Genomic DNA, 19,308 nt, shown 5'->3' with positions numbered 1-19,308 from the left:
GGAACCTATGGAGAAAAAAATGGCTTTGCTGAGGAGAACTGTCCACCCCAACTTCAAAGGGAGTCAGAAAAAAATATTCCTAAGAGGAGTGTAATAGCAAGATTTCAAACCAAAAATGCCAGAATGAGAAGCCTCTAAACTTTGTTAAAACAGAAGAGCCTGGCAGGGCAGAACGTAAGTAATTAATATAATCTAAAGTTATTAGAATTTTATAACTTTAGCACAAGCTAGGTAAGATTTTAGACTTTAGAGTGAAATAAAAATTGGGAGCACAGAAAGGTAGTGTTTAAATCAGCATCTCTGGAGACAGAGTGCCTGGGTTCAAAATCCCAGTTTTTGTCCACTGGGTGGGTTATTCAATGTCTCTGTACCTCAGTTTACTCATCTGGTAGGGCCAGAACAGTGCCCACTTCATAGAGGCATTGTGAATATTAAATGAGATAATACACTTAAGACCCTTAGAAGAGTGCTTAGCACACAATGATGTTCTCCAAAAATATAAGCTATTATTACATTTACTCTTCACTTAATATGAAAGAAATTTTAGAGTTCTTTAAATGTTTTTTTTAAAAAAAATAGATGTTCACATGAAAAAACTATTGTCACTACAGTTGGCATTATAGAATATAGCACTCTTTCTTTTTTCTTCACTGTCATGAGACACATGAAAAATGATATTTGTATGGCAGAGTGGAGTAAACGCTAGAGGCTGCTCACCAGCGGAAGGAGAAGCCCAGGGGCTCCAACCACCCCAAACTTCACAGGGCTAAGAAGACGGCATCTTAGCAAGTCTTCATTCCCAGTACCGGCCAAGGCAGACTGGTTGAGAGCTACAAAAGCCAGGTGTGATAAGAAGCAAGTTATAATTGAGGATACGGGGAGAGGGAAGTGTAAGCTGGGACAAAGTGAGAGAGTGGCATGGACATATATACACTACCAAATGTAAAATAGATAGCTAGTGGGAAGCAGCCGCATAGCACAGGGAGATCAGCTCAGTGCTCTGTGACCACCTAGAGGGGTGGGATAGGGAGGGTGGGAAGGAGGGAGAGGCAAGAGGGAAGAGATATGGGGACATATGTATATGTATAACTGATTCACTTTGTTATAAAGCAGAAACTAACACACCATTGTAAAGCAGGTATACTCCAATAAAGATGTTAAAAAAATAAGAATAAAATAAAATAAAAAGAAGCAAGTTATACTGATATCTGTACTCTCTGACTCTCACAAACTCTTAGGTATTTTATTCTGAGGAAATAACGCAACAAAAGCAAAAACTGCGTGGACACAAGATTCGACTTTGCATTACATATATCAAAACTGGATGAAAAATTAAATATCTGATAAAAGAAGAAGTGTTGGTTTGATAGAATAGTTCATGGAGAAGGGAGGGTTATCCACTTCTCTTTGGAGTTTTACACCTTTGCTCAAATAGCCCAACCAAGACACGTACTGGGTTTTCACTGCCCGGAAATGGTACTATCTATATTCTATCTGAGAAACACTAGATGCATAAGGAGCACCAGTGGGACCCTTGAAAATGGGATACATAATATATTAAGTAGTTACAGGCACCATTACAATTTAATGTCCTCATCTGCAAAATGTTGGACTGTTTTGAAATTAATAAAATTAGCGAAAGGTAGAATACAAAATACTACGCAGACGGTGAAATCTAGCCTAATAGTGCGATCTAGTGGGAAAGGATTAAAAGGCAAAGCGGGTTAGGGAAGCAAAACTGTAGGAGAAAATTCTGCTCAAAATAAAAAATATAACAATAATATACTAATGGGTGTTTACTTGAAACAGTCATTATTTTTCTTTATTATAGAAGCCACAAATTTTCACTGTAATACATTCAAATAGTATAACCAGGAGGGTATAAAATATAAAAGTTCCCTCCAATGCCATCCTCCTAATGCCACTGCCGAGGGTATCCACTCTTAATAGTCCCTGCATCTTTCCATATTCTATGCATATGCAAACGTATGTTGATACACATACACATATAAACATACACATACACCATGCTTTTCTTTACATAATGTGATCACACTTTTTCCCTTAGCATATATCTTGAACGTGTTTACATGATATCACATTTTAAGACTGCAAAGCTTTATGCTGTGTGGCTCAATCATAATTTATTTATCATCACCTCAAACTCAGCCTGTCCAAGCTAGGACTCCTGATCTTTCCCTTAAAGTTTGGTCCTCTTCCGGCATTCTTCATCAGGAGAATGGTATCACCATTCATTCTCATGAATACAACAGAAATCTAGAAATCATGCTTGATATTTCCTGTCACTCTCCACCCCAAATTCAATCCACAACCCACTCCGATTGCTGTTTACCCCTCAAGATGTCCCTCCTATCTTCATTTCCCCATCACCACCCTAGCCTGGGAGGTCATCATCTCTATTCTGGGTTACTAAAGTAGCCTTCGAAGTACCGCTTCTATTCTGACCCCTCCAATCCTTTCATCACAATGCTGCCAAAGTGCTCTTTTTGAAATGCAAATTTGATCAAGTCCTGCTTAAACCCATCCAAAGACTTCCTGTTGGTTTTAGGATGAAGATTACACTCTTGAAGGTAGGCAAAATTTGCTCCCTGACCCCCTATCTAGCCTCCTTTCATATTGTAGTTTCCCTTCCCTCCCGGCTCCAACATCGCTGGACTTTTTCCAACACCTTCTGTTTGCCAGGGCAACCTGCCCCAGGGCCTCTACAGAGCTCTTCCTTTGACCTCAAATATACCTTTCCTCTTCACCTCACTTAATGTTTACTCATCCTTCAGATCTGAGTACCTTCTCAGAGAAGCCTTCCTTAATCCCCCTGTCTGGCCAAATCCCCTGCTTAGAAATTCTACTAGTGTTTGTAGCACTTATCATAGTTCTGAGGGCACATTTATATGTGTGATTAATTGATTAATCTTTGTCAACTCCGCTAATGTAAAACTTCCCTAACGGCTGGGAAAGTGTATTCCCCAGCATCTAACACAGTCTCAAAACCAGTCAATTCTCAAAAAATAAATGAATAAAAAAAGTATTAGTTAGTAAGGTGACCCAATTTTTTTCCTAGTTTTTCATTATTACTATCAATCCTACAATAAAGGTCCTTATATTTTTATTTTTCATCACTTAAAGTATATTTGTAAACTAAACTAGAATTTAAATGGCTCGACAAAAAATAACATACATTTCAAATTTTGATAAGCACATGTAGCAACCTGTTCTGTTTCCACTTCTGCAGTACTGGCCTTTCATTAGAATCAATTCTATAACTACAAAAAAATGAAACATGTTAAAGGTGCTACACTGATTAACTCTTTCATAGGACAGAAGAGCCACTGACATTTTACCGCACAGTGAGAAACACCAATTTGCTACGGAGAAAGAAAAAAAAAAGAAAAACCATGCGGCTAATTTTTTCTTCTTCTGCATTTCAAGATAAAAAAATCAACTTTACTTCTATGTCTATTGCTGAAGAAATCAGGAACTAAAATATTTCACTTTAACTGCTGTAGGAAAATTAACTGCGATCTCTTCTTTCAAATTCACAGTGAACCCCAAATCTCCATAATAATCAAAGTGGTGACCAGATGAATGAGTGAAAAGCTAAAGAATGGGAAAGAATTTACACTGGAGCTGCCTAACTCCTAAACATTTTTGAAATGAGCGGCTTCATTTGTCAGAAGAGAAAAAGTCTGCCTTCCGTGTCACAACAGATGCCGTGGCGATTCCCGAGGTACAGAATGCCAAAGAGCTAGTCTAAAAAATCTGATTAGTCCAAGGCAATTAAGTAGAAAATGAGACGTGCTAAAGACGAGCGCTTTTTAAGTGATAAGACACATTTAAACCGGGATTGCATAAAGAGTGCATAGAAATTCTTAGATGAAGACACGAAAAATAAGAATTTTACCAAAGTGGCCCAAGAAGAAAACAGCACGTCAGCTTTACGAATATGTTGATTTTTCCAAGAATATAACATTAATAAGCACAGCAACTCATGTTTCAAGGCTACCTGTTTATTTCCTAAGATAACTTCTTGAAGTTTTAAATTTTAAACGTTGGAGATCATTTGCTTCCCAAACCCAGGAGCAGAGAAGCAAGTATTGCATTCAAGGAATTGCAAGTAGCCGCCCGCTGATCAGGTGCGTGAGCGCTGACAAGCCAGACGCTCATCGCTGAGCATTTCTCTCTCGGAAATATGAGCTTAGCTCAGGAACGCCTGTGGCATCTTCAAAAACTGGGAACCCAGCCATCACAAGTTGCCCGGTGTATTACTACTATCCCACAAAAGTGCACGACACTTTTATAAAAGATAGAGAAAGTAAGAAGAGGAGAAACTTGTTCAACATTAAAAATACACTTCACATAGTCAGGGTTAGCTTGCCCATATATCTGACCTAACAATTTGAGTGGAGGAGAAAGTTCTGGGTGTGGGGAGAAGAGGCAGGAGTAAAAGAGGCAGGAAAAAGTTGGTTTAAAAAGATGACTGAAGAATGTTCTCTTCTTTCTTCACATTTCTCATCAGAGTCTTAGTTTTCAAGGGTCAGGGGCATAAAAATCGTTGCTATGGAGTCAGATGTGTTACAGGTTATCAGTTCTTAGAAGTGGGGTCCTGTGTGCATACTCTACAAATTAATTTTGAGCAATCACATTTTCAAAGTTAGAGATTATAATCAAAATAAACAATCAATAGGCAGATGGAGAGGAAAGAAAAATCTGTCCCGAGACGTGTTTGAAACACTAAGACTGGCAGTCAGAAACGAGGCTAACTTGAAAGGAAGAGAAGTTAAAAGAGCACAGGGGCAGCAGCTACTTTTGATTGAAAGGTTTTATTTTCTATTGAAAAGCTAAAAATTGTAACTGTTAAGTATTGCAAGGACATATAAGGGGGGGCGGGGACTGCAGAAGGGAGAATGGCTCCACATTTCCCCTGAGTAAGAGGCTCCAGCAGCTGAGGTCTCAGCTGCCCAGCAGCGGTCCACTCCCCCAAGCCAGGGCGCCCCCCCAGGCATCTGTAGCCACTCTGCCTGAGAAGCCCGTTCTCAGCAAGCAAGAAACACTAGGAAAGGAACAACTCTAGGAAGCAAGTTAAAGCCAGGATAATTTGCAGGGGGGGAAAACTTTACTTCTCAGATTTTCATGTTTGAAATGAAATGAGAAGGGAGGAAAGAATGTGTTAAAATGTCCTGTTGCAGCTATTTTCAAGTTGTAAGAAATCAACCTGCAACACATAGGGCTATTCTTTTTAGATAGTTGATCAGAAAAAATAAAATGTTTCCATCACAAGTATCTTTGCTATCCTACACTAAAATGTTATCATGGCCTTCAAATTAAATATCCATTACAAGAAAGGTAAATATTTCTGATACTTTAAAATAAGAGACCAAGTAAAGGTGTTAAGTTGATTCCCTTCCTGAGCTGCACTGTTAGAAAGGTCTCAAGTTGAAATCCATCTCTACCTTTCACCCACTGCAGCTAGATGTGCTTTCTGAAGCAGACAGAAGAGAGTTTATGTCTTTTAGTCTTCAAGCTAAACATTTCCAGACCCTTGGAGGATACCTCCTATGACAGGATTGCCAGACCCCTCACCATCCCCACGGACTGTTCTGGAAGTTGTCTACTTTGTCAATGTCTCTCTTTAAACGTGACAGCCAGAAATGGACACAATACTACAGATGTGGTTAATTAGATCAGGGTACTGTTAATTTTTGTGACATATGGACACTACACTATTATCGGAATCTAAATTTGATAATTTTGTAGCCACGTTATGCCACCAGTTCATACTAACTGTCCTTTTCCTCAAAAACTGCCACCATGTAAAGTCACCTCCTTCCTTACACACCAATGAATTATGATGCATTTACTGCTATAAAATACATTTTTGAATAGCACTACAGCCTACTTAAACCTTCTTAACTCTAAATTCTGTTATCTATTTGTAACAGTAAACCTTTTTTCAAGTCAACCATGGATTTTAAAGCAAGCATCTTAGATCTTCGTCACAGTTATCCATAAAAATGTTGAAAAAGAGAAGACCCAGGGCAAAGGCTTGTGATCCTTCACTAGGGACAGCTCCCAGACCCAAAGCCCGTAAACCCCACACCTGGTGGGTACTGGTTCAGCCTGCCTCATGCTCACAAAGCAATCCTGCTAGTCTAACACAGCATCTCACACACAGGAGCATTCTAAAGCCTTGACAAATGCTTAGCTGAAAGCAAGATTCACTTATGTTTCAAAGCAAAGTGTAAAAAATCTACACATATTAAAATTATAGTCATGTAAAAATATATATGCACATGGAACAAAGACTAGAAGGGAAGGAACATCAATGGAAATGTTTCTTCTAGTGTCAGATGGTGGAGATTGTTTTTTATTCAATACTGTCTTTACTATAGTTACATTGTTTAAAAAAACTGAATTTTGCTTAGACAGAATTTTGCTTGGAAGCAGTTCAGAAGCAGTTCATGTGGAACAACTTTAAGAGCACTGAGACTCTATCTGATTCTACCAACCTGAAAAATACTTGTTGATCTTTAGAAACACCAGCTGCCCTTTCTGAATTATGCACTGGTGCTTTTGGCTTAATATTTTTAGAAATCAGGGAGATAGCAAACTGGAGAACTGGATCCTAAAGTTTAGAAAAAGCCTGGATGTCATGCATATGTGTGTGCCCAAGTGTCTGTCTATCTGTCCATGTTTGTCCGTCTGTCTATCTGTCTACCCAAGTCTATCTGTCTTCCTATCATGCCTGTCTCTCTGTCTCTGATGGAGGGATTGGAAAGGATAGAAAGAAAAAAAATCACAATGTTAATATTTCTGTGAAGCTCTGGACTTAAACAGAGCTCCAGACCAAGAATCTCTAACGGACACATAAACCCATGTCATCTATTCACTTAGAGTCCTTTTTTACACTAAGAGTAGGAAATAAGACCAACAATAGAATTTACACTTGGGTATTTAGAACTGACTTAACGGTAAGTTTTAAGAAAAGGGATCAGATAGAGTAAGTGTGGACAGTTAGTAAAAAAGAAACAAAGTAGCTGGTTATTTTGGAGAAAATATGATCCATAAATACTGCACTTATTACAATCCCAACCAATCTGAATATCTGATTGAGAATTTTTTAACATGTCAGGGTTTCTTCAATGCTTCAACACTTTGTTTGGAGCATGGTTTTTATCAGTGAAAACCAGTGCTAGAAACTGGATACGTGCTACTTTTTTCTCTCATCGGTTTTCTCACTGTCTCTTGCTAATTTTCAATGTCTGAGAGACAAGTGAAAATTCTGTTTTGCTAAGAAAAACAATTTGTCCACCATACTAGAATTTAAACTAAATATATGAGGTAAATCAACAGTTTTTGGATTTATGGCAAACTCTTATAATAAATGGATAAAATGATCAAGTACTAAGTCCAGTTAATATTTGACAGCTGAAAATTTTACTTTGCTTAGAAATAAATTTTTCCTAATATACTAAAAGGGAAGCCAAATGCATGTGGTAAATCAGCAGATTCATAGAGCCACAGCAAATTGTCATCTAAAATAGATAAAATGTCCGACTAGAAAGTCCAGTTATTATTTGACAAGTGAAAATTAAACTTTTTTGTTTTGGAATACAATTTTCCCACCACCCAAGAAATTAAGCTAAACATATAAGGCAAATCAACAGCTTCACAGATACATGGAAAATTGTCTTAAATAAATAAAACGTCCAATTAGAAACTCTAGCTATTATTTGACAAGTGAAAATCCCACTTTGTTTTGAAATACAATTTTCCCACTACACTAGAAGTTAAAATACAGGTGGTAAATCAACAGCTTCATAGATCCACAGGAAATTCTCATAAAAATGGATTAAAATGTTCAGATACAATGCCCAGTTATTATTTGATAAAGTATATAATGCACATTAGCACCTCTTTTTGCTTTGCGTGTAATCTTGTGCAAAACGGGTAAGGAACAAACAACAATGGGAACAAATATCTGAGAAAATCCAAAATTCACTTATGATATCAAATGTCAAGGAAGTGTTTTAAATTCCTGTCTATTAAGTTGGGGGGTGGTTTTAAATGCAGTTTTGTTGTTTTAGGTAACATGTTATCTCAAGTATTTATCTATTAACATTGTACTTTTGTTTTTATGTTTAACATTGTTTTGTTGCTTTAGATTAAAAAGTTTTATCAAAACTACTTATCTACTGATGTTGTTTTTTCCTTAGAAAAATCTATTTCTGAGCAAAAATTATTTCATATGTAGAAGAATAAAAAACACAAGGAAATATACCAAATGATTACTATGTGTATGTTACAATAGTGAGATCAGAGGAAACTCTCTATTCTTTGGTTTTAAATATTTCCGTACTAATGTTGTTCATTTAAAATTTTAATTAGAAAAAGTAATTAATACTATTTCCTTTTAAAAAAACTCTGCAAATTTAAAGTTATTTAGATAGTTAAGGCTCCTTGAAGAGAAAAAATGGAGGAAATTAATTTGATCCCATTTTCAATTTTTAGAAATTATACATGTGCAACTCTGTGAAAAATGTGTATTATTTAGGCACATATATATGCATAGATAAAGTAGAGCCCATAATGTTTACTGGGGTTATCGCAGGATGAAGAGATTACAGGTAATCTTGATTTTCTTCTTGATTTTTTTTCCAGTTTTCTGGAGTTTTTCTTCCCTAAATTTTGTACAATGAATAGGAATTACTTTTATTATGATAAGGATAATACTAAAGCTGTTTCTTTTCTCACACCCCCCTGCCAAAAAAAATCCTGGCTAACATTTTGAAATAAAAATTCAAATAGGTTCAAACTTGTTCGAACTTTAAAAGTCTTGGGATAGATTTTTAAACCTGAATTTTCTCTATCACCTATACTATTTTTTAATTTCATTTTTTAGAAAAAAGAATGTCTATCAGTTAACAAACAAGTAGATGAAGTAACTTTCCTGGATTAAAAATGCTAAGAATTTGACAGTCCAGTGGTCACCAGAACAGTACTCTAGCATACATAATAAATCCTGAAATTATTCTACATTGAAGAAAAGAGTGAACATCCTAAACATTAAATAAAAGGCACTAGGCACTTCTAAACAGTATAATTATGTTCACCCAACTTCCTAGAAAAATATCTTTCAGTGTTGGGAATCTGCACTTCATTCATTCACATATCTGATAGTCAACATTTTATTTCTGATTAAAAAGTAGAATCTCAATAAATGTGCTACAGTTTTGTTTACTCCTAGAAAGGCTCGCTTTAAGTGAGATCTCTGCCATCGTATCACCTACAATGGGTCAAATTCTTATCTGTCCTCCTACGATGGGTCAAATTCTTATCTATCCTCTATGTATAAAATAATCTGTAGCAATGTTACTGAAATACGCTCAGTTTTAGCCTTTATACACAAATGTGTCTCATCTGTGTTTCAGGAACCTCACTCAGTTGTAGGCAACTGGTTTTTCATTTTAAACTTCTTTTACTAAGATTATCAACAGATTGTCCCTTTTCTCAGTGCGTTAACACTGAGGCACTTAAATGGAAACCCCCGTTAAGGCTTTTTTTCCAGCATCCTTCCTCATCAGTATTTTAAAGTCTTGTAACTCACTGCAATTTTCTCTAACGTAAAATATATATGCTTATATGTATAAATATACACAAATACTTGCGGCCGAATCTCGGCAACACGCTTCAAAGGATTAAACGTGCGGTAACCGTGACTAAATGTATTCATTCACCCTACAAGATTTATAAAAATGTAATGTTGCAAAGAGATCTAGGTCTCTGCGTAAACCTCGTAATCACCACCACAAGGCCGTAGCTGGGTGCCTCCGAAGCCCGCCAACTACACTGGAGGCATCCACAGCTGTTTCTAATTGTTTTGCTTTCTCGAAATAGTGCACTTGGTGGGGCAAACCGTTCTGTTTGCAGCATCTCTGGCCCCCAGCCGAGGTTAACCCTGACCTCAACACCCTGTTTGGCTCCTAGCGTTTCATGATTCCTTTTCGCTGCTCCGCAAAACCTAAGAAAAATGAGATTTCCGTCGCCGAGAAATTCGCTTAGAAAGAGGGGAGAATTAGGCGTTTCAAATGCACATTTTTGTGTTCTCTCCAGATCGGATTCAAGAAAAGGAAAAAAAGATGCGTTTGTGTAGAGGGGGGCGCAGCTTGACACCCATTTCCTACGGCGCGCCTCTGGGCCGCAGAGCCCCATTCGCGGGGTAAGCCACAACCCCCCCCCCCAAATGGTCAACGACCCCCAGCTCTTTGAGGCAGGGATCGGGAGAGGTTCACCACCAGGACTGCTGGGGGTGGGGGTGGGGGAGCAATGGGAATGGAAATTGGAGATGGAATTTCGGCGCCTCTGGGCAGGGAGGGGCCCGCGGGGGGGCGCGGAGAAAAAAGGCCAGGGGTCAAGCCTGGTAGGGGACGCACAGGGCCCGGGAAGTGGGGTGCGGGGCGTCCTGGAGGAGGGATGCACCGGGGATTCCGCAGCAAGAGGGGCTGATGCCCAGAAAATGCACCCGGGTACCCAAAACCCGGGCGGGGGATGGGGAAGCGGCGGCCTGTTGGCCCCAGGACCTCCCGTTGCGCGCGGGCCACTAACCTGTCAGCAAGAAGGTGCCAGTGGTCGCGGGGCTCATCCTGCGTGTCCCCCGACACTGTCCCGTCCAAGCACAAGGGTCTCCCAGCTCCCACCACCAGGGCAATTGCATTCTTGGCCTGCCTAGGCCAGCCGTCCTCGATTCTCCACTCCCCTCCCTTTCTTCTTTCCTCCCAGCTTGGCCAGTTCAGCATCAGCATCCTGCACCCCCTCCTTAATCCCGTGCTCCCTCTAGCGGCGGGCCAGTGTAGCGTGGCCATCGCCCCCACCCCCATCTCCCCCATCCCCCACCCCCTCCGCCCCCGCTCCCCCCTCCGCCCCCCTAACCCGCGGAGCACGCTGGGATTTGGCGCCCCCCTCCTCGGTTCAGCCTATATAAGGCTCCCAGTCGGCGCTCTCGGTACACGCGCTTCAACTTCGGTTGGTGTGTGTCGAAGAAGCCTGACTACGACCTGAGGAGACCAGCGAAGAGGGACCACCGAGCCTCGTGAAAGGTCCGCTGAGCGGGCTCGCGTCCGGAGCCACTCCGGGCTGCCGAGCACCCAGCGGAGCCCACGCCTGGCACAGGTGTGGGACCCCGTCCTTGGTGTCTTCGCAGAGGAGTCCTCGCGTGGTGAGTATGCGGTGAGGATGTTTCTTTTTTTTTAAGATCACATTCATTCCCCCTTCTTATCGGAAGCTGCGGGAGATGGAGTAGCGCCCGGAATGTCTCCACGCACACCTTGTCACGCCTTCACTGGCTGTGCCCCAAAACTGCGTGGAGAAACCTAGCCTTCAGGGCTTTGATTTCCAGAACCTAAGTCCAGATACGGACTGTAGACACATATGAGCTGCGGACAAACATGAGCTGCAGACGGACATGAGCTACAGACCAATTTGCAAATGCGCTGCAAAGTGATAAGCACTACAAACTAATTGGCGCTTCAAATGCGCTACAAACTGATGAGCGCTTCAAATGCGCTACCAACTGATGAGCGCTTCAAATGCGCTACGGACGGATGGGCGCTTCGATGCGCTACAGACTGCTGGATGCTTCTTTGCGCTAAAACCAGTATGAACTTCAACGATATGTGAGCCGCAGACTGATGACTGATTTGCGCTCTAAATGCGCTACAAAATCTGAGCTGTAGAAGATCAGCGCTACAAAAATGATAACGATTAGCACAACAACAGCGCTTCATTGCGCTGCAAGACACAGGAACCGCAGAGGTACATGAGCTGCGGAACAATTTACACCTAAAATGCGCTACAAAGTAATAACAGCTGCAGAGGTACACAAGCTGCACTGTTTTGCGCTACAAAGAAACCAGCTGAAGCGCACATGAACTGAAGAGTAAGATTACTCTGTCTTCTTGGAGGAACCCCACCTTTGTCTCTTACACACCTTTTGGAATGGCTCCCACTATGTTTTTCTACAGGACGGTTCTCTGCATGATGGTGCTGTTAGACAAAATGGAGCCCTGGGCAAAAATTAGTGTTTAACATTCTGCCCACACCATTCCTGCTATGGCAGTGGAGTGGAAGGGCGCTGACTTGAGCGTAAAAAATCTTTTGGTGGTGGCAGAGCGGGCTGCCTTGCCTAGTTGCGCTTGATGGAAGTGGTGGTATAGTTGTAGTGGTGGCGCGAACTGGCGTCCAGCAACAGTTTGTGGAAACTGTTGGTTTGCTTAGTCTTGGAAGGCGCGGGGTGGTGGTGGGGGGATTGGATCTGGGGGTGATTGCTCTTGTTGCATGAAATGAATCTGCCTGTTGGAGGCTGGTGGGAGGGGCTTGGGGAGGGGGGAATCCTGGGAGAGGCATGCAGCCAGTCTCAGACCTGCCCCGCCCATCCTAGCGCGCCTTCTCTGCAGTATCTCCTCGGAACAGGCTTAGCACCTCCCAGCACCTACTCAGAGCGCGCCTCCTCTGCGGCGCGCCTTCCCAGAGCGCGCCTTCTAGACCCTGCCTCCCCAGACCCCGCGTCTCCCCGAGCCCTCCTCCTCTGAGGCGGTTCCTCTAGACCCCACCTCCTCTGAGGCCGTTCCCCTAGACCCCTCCTCCCTCTGAGCCCCCCTTCTCTGGAGTGGCTCCTCCAGACCGCACCTCTCAAAACTTGGCCCCGCCGTGAACCAGCCTCTTCTGGGCTGGCCTATGGCCCCACCTCCCCAGGGCCCACCTGCGCCTGCGCAGTGTGAGCCCCCGAACCCCTCCCATCAGGTACCTTTCCTTTGCGCCTGCGTCTTCGCTGCCTGCGCCTGGCTGCACAGCCCAGCTCTCCTGCGGTTTCGCTGCTGCGGTTTCTCTTCTGCGCTGGTTTTGCTTTTTATCCACCAGTGTCTAATAAATATAAGAATAATAAATAAGAACAATTAACAACAATAGTAATTATACATGGCATTAATAAGCACTTTGCATATGTTAAATAACATAATCCCAGAATTTAAACTCCTGATAGTGGCTTATGAAGGGTGCTTCTAAGCTGACGTGGCTGGCGCCTCTAAAGGCAATCTAGTTAAATGTTTTTACTGCAAATGAAAAATAAAATATTTTAAATACTTTTAACATCATTAAATTTTAAATTAAAATTTTAATTTTTTAAAACTAAAAAACTCAAGTTTTTTTTGACACACTAGTGGACCTTTGTGGTGGGACCTACTGGAATCAGATGCTTTGGTGGCTACAAAATAAAGAACAACTTGAACTTTTGTTTCACAGGAGTTTTAAGTGACTTTGTTGGTGCTACTGGCTTGGCCTCTGAGCAAGGATGAGGTGTTTATCTGGATTTTTTTCTTGGAATTTTAGGGGATTAGCCCTGGCTAACTTGCCTACATAATTGTGCCTGACACATTGTAGGCACAAATAAGTGTTAAATGACCAGAGTAAACTGGTTTATTCAGTGTCTTCCTTGGTGTCTGCAGTTGTTTTCTGGTTTTTTGCTCCTGGCTATTTCCTATGGTGTTTTGCTGTCCTGGGTTGTCCAAGACATTGCTTGCCTTATCTCTCTCTCATTCAACAGGATCTTTAAAACAGAAGAAAAAAAAAACATTTTTAAGCTCCAATAATGTAAGCAGTAATTATAATTCAGAGCAGCTAAATTAATTCAAAACACTCAAAATAATTAGCTTTTTTATAAACTAAAAAGCAAAAGCTAATTATTTAAATTTGGGGCAAGTGGATTATTTAATGGTACATAATTGTCATTTAAAATTTGTGTAACGTAACAAAGTGGTTACATGAGAAAATATAGATTGAAGGTTTTAGCTGGCATTTAAAAATATCTATATAAAACAAATTTATAGCTAACTGCCAATCCGCTATTTATGTTTCTAACTAAATGAAGAAATTTTAAAACCTGGTTCCATATGTTAGGAACCATGAGCCAGGACTGTTACAGGGGCATTTAGCAGCACCCAAAAACCTGTCACACCCCACCAATCACCCCTCCCCCTAGCCCCCAACAAGTATACAATCTATGGATAACATGTGCTAATCATAATTACACCTTTCAGTAAGTCCCCAGGCCCCTTTTACCCACCTTGCCACCCTGACCCCTCTTCTCTTCAGAATTTGTGTCTGCATTTTAAAGAGGTTCAAAACAATGGTTTGAAAAATGTGCATATTATTAGAATTTGCATTTCGCAAATAGTACTCATAGCTCTCAAAAAGAAATGTGGATGTTTGCAAATGTAAAACAATTAAGCACTGTTTAATGAAGTGTCATTTACTAGTGCGATGTTTAATGTATGGCGGGTTTTGGCTACTTTTGCACTTTGGTGTGTTTGTAGGGGGGTTGCGGGGGATAGAAAGTTTCAAAAGTCATTGTGAAGAGTCGAAGATGAAGCATTTGTCTTTACTTCTTAAACAGAGTAATACTGAACTCTTTTTCGTGTGTAAAGGTGGCATCTGACCCAGGGAACTTAGCTTTATGCTGTGTGTCCTTCCAGGTTTTAGGCACGGGGCCCCTTGACCCACCTCCCCAGTCCAGCCCCTACTAAGGGGGTGTTTAAGGAGCCATAGTCCTATATTCAAGTCAAGTTACCGTTCTCCTGTTCCCATGTTAACTGGTGCTCCAATTGCTGTTTAAACATTTGTAAACTTTACTTACATTGTTGACTTGCCTGCCCACTGCCCTATCACTTTTAATGGTTAAACGACTCTGTTCTGGGCAGTTAACTCTTTTAGGACTTAGAGTCCCACCCCAAAATTACAAACCCCGGGGGTGTAGACCTTAGGCCTGATATTGGTAAAAGTTAAGGGCCTCAAACTGGTGATCTCTTAGGTTAAAAAAGGACCTGAATTTGTTTGACCGGCACTGTATTTAAAAATTTTACAAGAATTAAAAGTTGGGGGGGTGGGGTGTGCATCCCCAAGTTAAATAGTTGCAGCCCCTTCCTGTTTTCCTATCTCCAGTCTCTTCTCACCTTTATATTTCCTTCCTGTCACCAAAAGCATTTGAATTTTAAACTCTTATTGATTTTCTGTTTCCATAAACAATACAGTGATTGTTTGCTGATTTCCTAATGTACTGTTATTTCTCTCCTATCATGTCTTGCAGATGTGAAAACCATCAGACCTGGGCCTCATTAAAGCCCACCCCAGTGACTGTGATTGACATATAGGTTGTTAACCTTCCTGACCTGGGTCACGCTGCTCCAGGCCATGCTGTGAATGCCTTTTCAGAAGTCTTGTCTCTTAAGTTTTTAAGTATTAGTGTCTTGATGACAGAAGTGACACCTGAGTCACCTGACCTGCGCTTATTAGTTGCTTTTTAATGGGACATTAAAACTCTTTAAGTTTAATTAATAAAAATTGCATTATTTTGTGACCTCATATTCTGAGTGTCACCAATATAATTGTCTTTAAGCAGCTGGAAATGAAACAATGTCACAGGCTATGATGTGTTAATTACATCTTCTGATTTTTTTCCTAAACTTGAAGATTTTATCTTGCATGTCAACTATTAGTTGTTTCCATAACCTAAGCTATTAAAGTAATTAAGTAGCATTTAAAACTATTAAAATGGCACAGTAATTCTGTCCCTTAAGGACTCTACTTGCTGTATAGCCACTCCTTGATGAGGCCATACCCACAGTCCAGGGCATAAGGGAAAATGGCTGTGGATGGCAGGGCTGGCGCAGGGGAGGGGCGTGAAGAATGAGGAGGGGTCTTAGGAAGGAAGGAGGAAGGGGTATTTCTCTACAGCCAGGCATCACGTTTGATTACCATCACCTTTTTTTTTTCCCTTGTACACTATTGGTTGAAATATTAGCTATTTTTCACCTAACTTCTCTGAAATAACACGTTTATCTTTGTGGCTTTATTTTATGTAATTAATTTGGTGTCCATTTTTTACCTTGATGGGTCAGAGAGGAACAGGTGACCAGGACTGCCAAGTTAAAATGTAGTGAATAGGCAGTCTGCCTGCTTTACATATTATATTTTTAAACTTTTGAGCACTTTCCTACAGTTTTCCAAATATGAGAATTTGATGCCTGTTAAAAAAATCATCAAAGTGTTAAAATAATTACTCGAAATGAATTTAACCCTATTTCCAGGAAGTAATCAGTCAGGCCCTGTGTGCTGATTTATTATATGTGTGATTTATTGTCACCCTACCCATAATTAGGACATTTAACCCCCCTGTTCCCTCCCCACACACACACATACAGTCACTCACCCCGCTAGGAGTGACCCATCCCACTCTCAATTACAAACTTTTGGGTGGGGATGTATTGACAAACCTTGTTTAAAAACCTGGGATTGCACACTGGTGACCTGCAAGTCTAATGAGGCCCTGGATTTGTCTGACCAACAGAGTATTTAAAAAAAAAAAATTAGTATCTTTAGTGGGATGTGCATACCCAGGTTGCCATAGTTGCAGCCCCTCCCTGTTTTAATCGCAGCCTCATTACACAGAAATTTAAAGTTTCTGTTCTTTATTAATAACTTTATTAATATCAGCTAACAGTTATTGAATACTCACTATGTGCTTTACCTGCATTATTTAATTAAATCCTTATTATAAGTTTGAGGTATACTATTATTGGGCTTCTTGGAATGTCCCATTTTATAGCCCAGCTACTCCTAGGAGACGTCAATTAATATTTGTTGATTGACTGCATAGTAAGGAGGGAAACTGATATTACACAGGTTGCTACTCATTGCCATTTCTGTCCCAAAGGGAATTCTCTTTGGGAAATCAAATTATGGTCCGAAAAGTAATTTAGACGATCCCACTGGTTTGATGGCAGTTGTTGTTTGTTTTGATGACTAGTGGCCTTCTCTGTAGAGGTGGATCAGGGTCGCGACAGTGGGCCAGAGCATCCCTCTCCCCCCAGGATGATGAATACAGGCACTGTGATTTTTAACTCACCCCCCCCCACTTCTTTTTCTTGGTTTTCTATTGGCTGGAATAGTAGCAACTTTTCAGGTAACTTCTCTAATAATAAACAGTCATAATTTTGACTTTATTGTGTGTAATTTTCCACTATCAATCTTTGCTTGAAAGTCTCTTGCTCTGCTCTCTCCTTATAAAACGTCTTGTTTGGAGTGTCTCCTCGTTCTTTATTAGTCAGTAAAGGTCATAGTGCTGTTGATACAGTTGTGTATTGTTGAATCATGATGAACAGGTGGTTCTTGAGGAAAAAGTCATTTGGACATCAAAAAGTAGGATGCTTTTCATTATCTACTGTCCTACTGATTAATATCTTTTTTGCAGGGCTTTTGTCTGTTTATTAACTATTGATGTGAGCAAGCAGAACAAAGAGATGCTTTCAATAGTCATGTGTTTAGAGTACTTTAGTAGATACTTTAAATGATAAAATCTTTTTTGTATTGTGGTGCCTTAAATGCATATGTTGAATTTATGCTTTTATCTTCACTTACAGAAACAAAAAGCTTCTGAAAACCAAAAGGCGAAAGGGTGGAAGAGGAGGCCAGGATCCAGGCCTCCATCCCCACCGGAGTGAAGCTACACCTGGGAGGTCTCCTCCCACCCCACCTCTCACCCTGGGGCCCGACTGCCCACCTCCTCCTCCTCCTCCTCCCCCCAACGATCCTGCCTCCCCCTCCAACTCCCCCTGCAGTGGCCAAAGGGGCCAGTACAACCCCAACCTGGCCGAACGAAGGCGGGAGGATCTCTCTGAAGAGATCAACAACCTCAGAGAGAAGGTCATGAAGCAGTCCGAGGAGAACAACAACCTGCAGAACCAGGTACAGAAACTCACAGAGGAGAACACCTCCCTCCGCGAGCAGGTGGAGCCCGCCCCTGAGGAGGAGGAAGATGACATTGAGCTCTGCGGAGCTGCAGCTGCTGCTGCCCCAGCCACTCCGATCGAGGAAGAGAGCCCAGAAGACCTTCCCGAGAAGTTTGACGGCAACCCAGACATGCTGGTGCCTTTCATGGCCCAGTGCCAGCTCTTCATGGAAAAGAGCACCAGAGATTTCTCTGTTGATCGCGTGCGCGTCTGCTTCGTGACAAGCATGATGACTGGCCGTGCTGCCCGCTGGGCCTCCGCCAAGCTAGAGCGATCCCACTACCTGATGCACAACTACCCAGCCTTCATGACCGAAATGAAGCATGTCTTTGAAGACCCTCAGCGGCGCGAGGCTGCCAAACGCAAGATCAGACGTCTGCGCCAAGGCATGGGGTCAGTCATCGACTATTCCAATGCTTTCCAGATGATCGCACAGGACCTGGATTGGAACGAGCCTGCCTTGATTGACCAGTACCACGAGGGCCTCAGCGACCACATTCAGGCGGAGCTGTCGCGCCTCGAAGTCGCCAAGTCGCTGTCCGCACTGATCGGCCAGTGCATCCACATCGAGAGAAGGCTGGCCCGGGCAGCTGCCGCCCGCAAGCCACGCTCCCCGCCACGTGTGCTGGTGATGCCTCACGTCAACAGCCACCACCAGGTAGATCCGACCGAGCCCGTGGGAGGTGCCCGCATGCGCCTGACCCAGGAAGAAAAAGAAAGACGCCGAAAGCTGAACCTGTGCCTCTACTGTGGGAATGGAGGTCACTACGCCGACAACTGTCCTGCCAAGGCCTCGAAGGCTTCGCCGGCGGGAAACTCCCCGGCCCCGCTGTAGAGGGACCTTCAGCGACCGGGCCGGAATTAATAAGGTCCCCACAAGATGATGCTGCTTCATCGCCACACTTGCAAGTGATGCTCCAGATTCATCTTCCGGGCAGACACACCCTGTTTGTCCGAGCCATGATCGATTCTGGTGCTTCGGGCAACTTCATTGATCACGAATACGTTGCCCAGAATGGCATTCCTCTGAGAGTCAAGGACTGGCCAATACTTGTAGAAGCGATTGATGGACGTCCCATAGCATCGGGCCCAGTTGTCCACGAAACGCACGACCTGATCGTCGACTTGGGAGATCACCGTGAGGTGCTGTCATTCGATGTGACTCAGTCTCCGTTCTTCCCCATCGTCCTAGGGGTGCGCTGGCTGAGCACACACGATCCCAACATCACGTGGAGCACCCGATCGATCGTCTTCGATTCCGAATATTGCCGATACCATTGCCGGATGTACTCTCCGATACCACCCACGCTCCCACCACCAGCACAACCGTCATTCTATTACCCGGTGGAAGGATACAGAGTTTACCAACCCGTGAGGTATTACTACGTCCAGAATGTGTACACTCCAGTAGATGAAAACGTCTACCCAGACCACCGTCTGGTTGACCGTAACATAG

General features: G+C 42.2%; 2 protein-coding genes across 5 annotated transcripts in view; one reads left to right on the top strand and one right to left on the bottom strand.

Annotated features, from left to right (window-relative positions):
• SGCE (sarcoglycan epsilon) overlaps window positions 1-10,817 on the bottom strand; it is a gene marked incomplete at both ends in the record, with an annotated part of 68,138 nt that extends 57,321 nt beyond the window's left edge. For 2 of the 4 annotated variants that reach the window (XM_079711414.1, XM_079711415.1), the window contains one exon: window positions 10,621-10,729. In XM_079711414.1, the coding sequence (XP_079567540.1) occupies window positions 10,621-10,729 (109 nt within the window). Of the gene's footprint in view, window positions 1-10,620 lie in introns of all 4 variants that reach the window. The other 2 variants (XM_079711412.1, XM_079711413.1) reach the window with 2 other exon arrangements.
• A 1,041-nt stretch (window positions 10,818-11,858) lies between these two features.
• Window positions 11,859-18,687, top strand: PEG10 (paternally expressed 10; the record flags this gene model as incomplete). Its single annotated transcript, XM_079711827.1, has 3 exons — window positions 11,859-11,888; window positions 12,452-12,606; window positions 17,484-18,687. The coding sequence occupies 3 exons, from the start codon at window positions 11,859-11,861 to the stop codon at window positions 18,685-18,687; spliced, it is 1,389 nt and encodes a 462-aa protein (XP_079567953.1).
• Window positions 18,688-19,308: the final 621 nt, after the last annotated feature.

Source organism: Hyperoodon ampullatus (genome assembly GCF_949752795.1).
Source record: "Hyperoodon ampullatus genome assembly, chromosome: 9".
NCBI classification, from domain to species: Eukaryota; Metazoa; Chordata; class Mammalia; order Artiodactyla; family Ziphiidae; genus Hyperoodon; species Hyperoodon ampullatus.
This window is presented reverse-complemented; position numbering and strand designations above follow the sequence as displayed.